Source organism: Caenorhabditis remanei, chromosome X (genome assembly GCF_010183535.1).
Source record: "Caenorhabditis remanei strain PX506 chromosome X, whole genome shotgun sequence".
In the NCBI taxonomy this organism is placed as follows: Eukaryota; Metazoa; Nematoda; class Chromadorea; order Rhabditida; family Rhabditidae; genus Caenorhabditis; species Caenorhabditis remanei.
In genome coordinates this window covers 1,455,367-1,460,812 of record NC_071333.1, presented here as the reverse complement: position 1 = coordinate 1,460,812, position 5,446 = coordinate 1,455,367, and the positions used below count along the sequence as shown (strand labels likewise).

The 5,446-nt window shown below is 46.5% G+C and overlaps 1 protein-coding gene across 1 annotated transcript; it reads right to left on the bottom strand.

Moving 5' to 3' along the window:
* Nucleotides 1-937: 937 nt before the first annotated feature.
* On the bottom strand, nt 938-5,205 carry GCK72_022330 (uncharacterized protein; the record flags this gene model as incomplete). Its single annotated transcript, XM_053734762.1, has 7 exons — nt 938-1,603; nt 1,653-2,602; nt 2,653-2,739; nt 2,789-2,936; nt 3,160-3,582; nt 4,774-4,926; nt 4,969-5,205. The coding sequence occupies 7 exons, from the start codon at nt 5,203-5,205 to the stop codon at nt 938-940; spliced, it is 2,664 nt and encodes an 887-aa protein (XP_053578328.1).
* Between the last annotated feature and the right edge of the window lie 241 nt (nt 5,206-5,446).

Here is a 5,446-nt window from a genome sequence, read left to right as displayed (position 1 = left end):
TAACAACGTATCTGACGCACCAAATACACTGAGCTATACCAAGTCAAAATGCACCAGATGGATTCGTATTCCGTTGAAATTTATAGGAAATTTTAGAGAAGAATTCCAATGCATTAACTTGATCGCTAAGTTGCGATTTGAACTATCTGTGAAGATTCTGAACACAAATTATCATCTATATCCTCATTCCTTTTCTAGCTTTAGCATCATAGATCCGGAAATTAAGTATTTATCCCGAGGGATTGGACCGGTTTTTAAGATCACAGTGATCACCGACCCGGATAACCCTGAATCTAGGCTTAAACAAGGAGCCACCTAGTATCATCGCTTTGATTACAGGTTTAGGGATTTACCAATTGAATTAATTTTCAATCGGAAGGGAAGATTGTACCCGATTATGAGTCACAAACACCGAAGTGCACCAAAAATAGGTATGACATGCCCGAGGGCGCTGGAACTAGTCCAAAATCGGAATACGGCGTTAGCTGCCTGCTAATTATCAACCCAAATTGCACCAAATTAGTGTCCAGAGAACCTGGAGCACTGAATTCTGTGACTGACATACGAGGTTTATCATTTTACCCGGACTCGAGGTCATAGGGACGGAAGAATCTCCTTTTAGCCTCAGAACGATCAGAAGATCATACTGAGTATGATGTTTAACTTCTATTCATAACTATAGAAGAAGGGGGGTCCAGCGAATTGGCTGGCACCTCCCTGATACGTGGCATTCAGTTCGTGTTTGGACATCAGGAGGCGAGGAAATAAAAGAGCACTGAAACAGAAATAATCATGAGTTGGAACTCATATCAAAGCCGAGAATGAAATCGCTCGAGATCAACAACGACTGGGATTTATTAGAAAACCCGTAACAAAAAATTGATAGAAAAACAACAAAAATTGTTTAACAGTTATATAAATCTCGAGGGACAATTCATTATTCGGCAGCTTCTGGCTCCTTCTTTATCGAGGTTTCCGACTTTGCCACTGGGGCGAGTTTCGGTCTCTTCGCATCGTCGCGCTTTCCACTGCTTCTGTGCTTGGCGCCACGACGCTGCCACTTGGTTCCACCATATCTCTTCGAGGGTTCACCGCCGGATCCTTTGCTGGACGAGGGGGCTAGTGCTCGGTGACTCGACGAGGCCTTCTCTTCATCGGAACCGGAGTCCGAGAAGAAACCATTCTCTTTAAAGTCGACATACTTTCTCTGCACGTGATATCGACCTTCTTGGCGAGGCCGAGAATGGTCAAGATATTTGTCCATGTTGGCGCCGAAGTACGAGGAGTCATCTTTTGGATCAGATTCCGAGCGATTTCCCACTTTCGAGGTTTCTCCGGCCGAGGAAGACGGATGCTTCTGGTGGCGGGAGGGACACAAAAGAGGGTGATGCTCTCGTTCTTTGGAGGGCATGGACGGATCACATCTGACGCAGAGGCGGTGTTTCGCTTTGCAGAGTTCTGGCGAGCCATCGCAGTCGTTCTTTCCGCAGATGATACATCTTTGCTGAGTAATCAGCGCCAGACGTTTCGATTGCAGATCGAGGTGGACATCACACTGGGCTGCGTCATGAGCTCCACGACAGTAAAAACATATTGTGGTACTCTGAACATTGCTGAATTAAGAAATGATCTAAGAAATTCACACTACGTACGGTTTTTCGGGCCTCATGAAGCTTTCGCTCCTCAATTTCAGCAACCTTTCGATTGTGCGCACGGTCCGAGGAATTACCGATCGCTTCGATCTCATCGAGGGCTATCAGGACTGAATCATCGTGGTCTGCGCCTGGTTCGAGGATTTGCTTGAAGCTATCCTGATCCTTCTTGATTCCAGCCATCTGGATTTTCAGATCTCTGACCTCCGTGGCCGTTTCCATCGATGACACTTTCCGTGCAATATAGCTTCTCAGTGAATCGTAGACTCTGGTGATTTTCAACGAGGTGCTTTCGAACTTTTTCCAATCGAGGGAACCTTGCTTCAAAAGCAGCTCAACTTTCTCATTTCCTTTTCCTTGACTTCTGGAGAGACGGCGTTGATCGATCGCGATCCGAGTCAGCTGCTCCAGGAAGATACCCATATTTTTGGAAATACCCTGGAGAGTTGCGATCGGGGCCAATCTCTCAATCATATCGGTCCATTGATCGAGGGAAGGAATACGATCAGTCAGATCTGCTTTCTTTGCGAGGGCCTCGAGGTCGTTCTTTGTCGCCAGCACTTCGAGATCTTTCTTGGTCACGTATTTGCCGAGGTCATCATGGGTGACTGAAGCTGTCGAGATGGTATGGAGCTGATCCGAGATCTTTTTCAGCATTGCCAAAATCGTGGGAATCGTCTCTGATTCGTGGGTAGTTTCGAGGAGTTGAGCTGCGGTCTCTGGCATCTTTCCGTCGGTCTCATCACCGGATGCAGACACTGGACTTACGTCCTGGTCCTTATCTGATGAATCCTGCGAGGGATCGACGTCGTCCATGTTCAAGTTGGTATCAACATAGAACGGTGACGGACCGAATTGAATCTGCTCGTTTGGCGGCGGGAGGTCGTCCTCGTTTGAGTACGAATTTCCGGCCTCATCGAGGATCTGGTTCTCCTCTCCTGAGCTATCCCCTGAAAAAGAGATGATTTAGCCGCAATCCAGCGCACTGAATAGCACTAACCATAATCGAGGAGCTCTCTTTCGGCTTCTGTTCCGGGCTCCACGCGGGGCAATCCGAGTCCGAAGACCGGTGGTGCGGGCGAGGGTTCTGGAAAAGAAACCTAGTCACTCTCCACTCATTATCGATCTGTTTTTACCTTTGCCGATCTCAAGGGGCTCGTTTATACGTTGCTCACTTATCGGGGGGCATTGGATCAAGGCGATCGGCGGAAGCTGATTGCGAGGGACTTGATTGTTCACTCGCTCCTGGTCGTCAGTAGTGTTAGCTGCACTCATCTGTTTATGCTAAATCAATACAAAAATAATGATTAATTCACTGAGTCGTTTACGAAACAGATATCGAACGGGGTAAACACCGAGTTACTGAATTACAAGCATAAATGAGTAGTGGAGGACACAACTTTATTACGAGGTAAAAATGAACGATCAGTCTTTCTGCAATTTATGACGGCTTCCATTTGAGTGAAAACATCCTTTCGAGGGTTCTCGTTTGGAGCTTGTGATGTACCAAGAGCATCGCTTTTTGGGCGGTTTGACGGATTTGACAGAAATCAGACAGTCCGAACGATTCATGTTGTGACAGTAACGAGGGTAGGCATCCGCAGTTCATATCGTTTTCACGAACCAAACTCAACGAAGACAGTCGTGAAGTGGAGTATCGAGGGCGAGGAGCATTTACATCAACATAATCCAAAATGGCTACGTGATAGGCTACCCACTGGTCCAATGGTGACATATCCCGAGGGATACGTGTTCCAAGAGCTTCCGGAGTCTTCTGGAGGAAAAATCCGCCGTTCAACTCGAAAGCCCGGACACTATGCTCTCGACCACTCTCAACTTCGACGAGAATCCAGGTTGACCACACACGATTGCGTGATGCGAAGGCGTATGCTCGAACCATCACTTCCATTGGCATTCGATCTATCCGAATCTGAAAACTAGAGGCATCATTAGATTAAACTGTCTGCTTTTTTCTGGCCAACCATCGTTTTTTTGGGGTGTCTGTAATCATTTTTGCTAGAATTCACAATCTCTGATGCCCGAGGGCGATTGACATCGAAATTCGGAGCGCCAACGAAACTAACTGACTTCTGATCTGATTTCTCAGCGCGAGAAGTCCCATCGAGGGAGCGAGAATCTGGAAGAAATCAATATAATCGCCCGATTCGATCTATTTGGATACTTTTGCAAGTTTCCTCCTTTCTCAAACACGAGGGATGTCTACCGAGTTGATCCATGCTCGCTGATGATTGGCCAAAAAGTGCTGTTACCTGAAATAAAAGTTTAGCCGCGAAACACCGGTCTATGTAAAGCGAACAGAACAAAGATACCGACATGCAAAAACACGCTGGGGATCAATGAACACATAAAGGGGGCATTTCGTGGGAACTTTTATCTCATATAACGACAATTATATCTAATAATTTGTGACTTCTTTTACGAAATCCCGAGGGATCTCGTTCCGGCGGTGACGAAACGCTATTTTGCATCGGCAGTTACTCTGAAAAACGAATCTTTCATAGTAACGGAAAGAAATCACGGGGGCGTTACCATCATCTCATCATTACGTAACGGAGCTGTTCCGGTCCAACGGAATTTTCAGTTAGCAAACTTCAACAAAAAACAACAACGAGGTGAGAATATGCGAGAATTGAGACGAGGAACCTGAAACACGACCGATGTAAATGAGCTTGCTCATCTTAAACGACTACACCGGAAGTGCGCACAAGTAACACGCAAAGTGCGTCAGCTGCCTGCTGGCTCGAAACTAGCTAAGAAAAAATTATGCGTACTTTTTCGAAACTCTCAAATTTCGCAATTCTGACCTACATGGCCATTTTCCTTGAAGGAAAAGCCTTTCCAGGCTGAAATCTACCAAGCGACAGTGCTAAAAACGTACAAGTAGTTAGTAGAACGGCCAAAGAAGCTCAAACGAGGGCTTCTAGAGATTCCAGGTTGAAAATGCTCTTCTCAGAGACGATAATCCAGACAGGGTCTCCGCGCGGGTGGGTTCCGAGGGCCAATAATTTTGGGTACGACTAGTCGAGGGCAGCTCAAAGAGATGAGCCTCAATTTTAATATCCTCCATCATTTTTCCTTCACGAAGACCATCGGCGATTACCGCTGCGAACGCGAGGGCTTGACACTCCAGTGGATCAGAATGATCGTAGAGAGGAGTATCGTACCACGGGTTGCATTGGCAGCGCGGACAATCCACGGGAACCGAGTTCCGCAGCCAAGTCGCGAATTCGACTTTTACGAAGAATCCTCCGTCCTAAAATACAAAACGAGGCTGAGTCGAATAGTGCTTTCTCACATGTGAATGTGGGCCTTCGGGGCATCCAGGAGGTGGACGAGGTGGGTTGATATGATAAAGAACGAACTTATCATCAACCCATTGATACCACTTAATCGCGTCCTCCGAGAAGGACTCGAAATTGAGCGGGTCGTAGTCGACTCGTACCGACAGATACGGAGTACCGTGGGCATTGATCGAGTGAAGACTGAATCCGATCGCTGGGAAATCGAAGGGAGCACTGTCCGACAGAGGCATTCTGTAGGTAACTTAATACAACGGTTTTTACACGTTTCTGTGATAAATCAATGAAATGATACGATCTGATTAACGACAGTTCACTTTGAAAAAATAGTGAAAGACCACAAAATCTCAATGATTCAAAACGGAATTGCGTAAAAATTTATAGTCCAAGGGAGTCTAGAGGCTGATGCATCCGAACTGTTACGAGGGCGGCGCATCCTTCACTCCGATTTCATTATCATCCGAAATCCGTCAT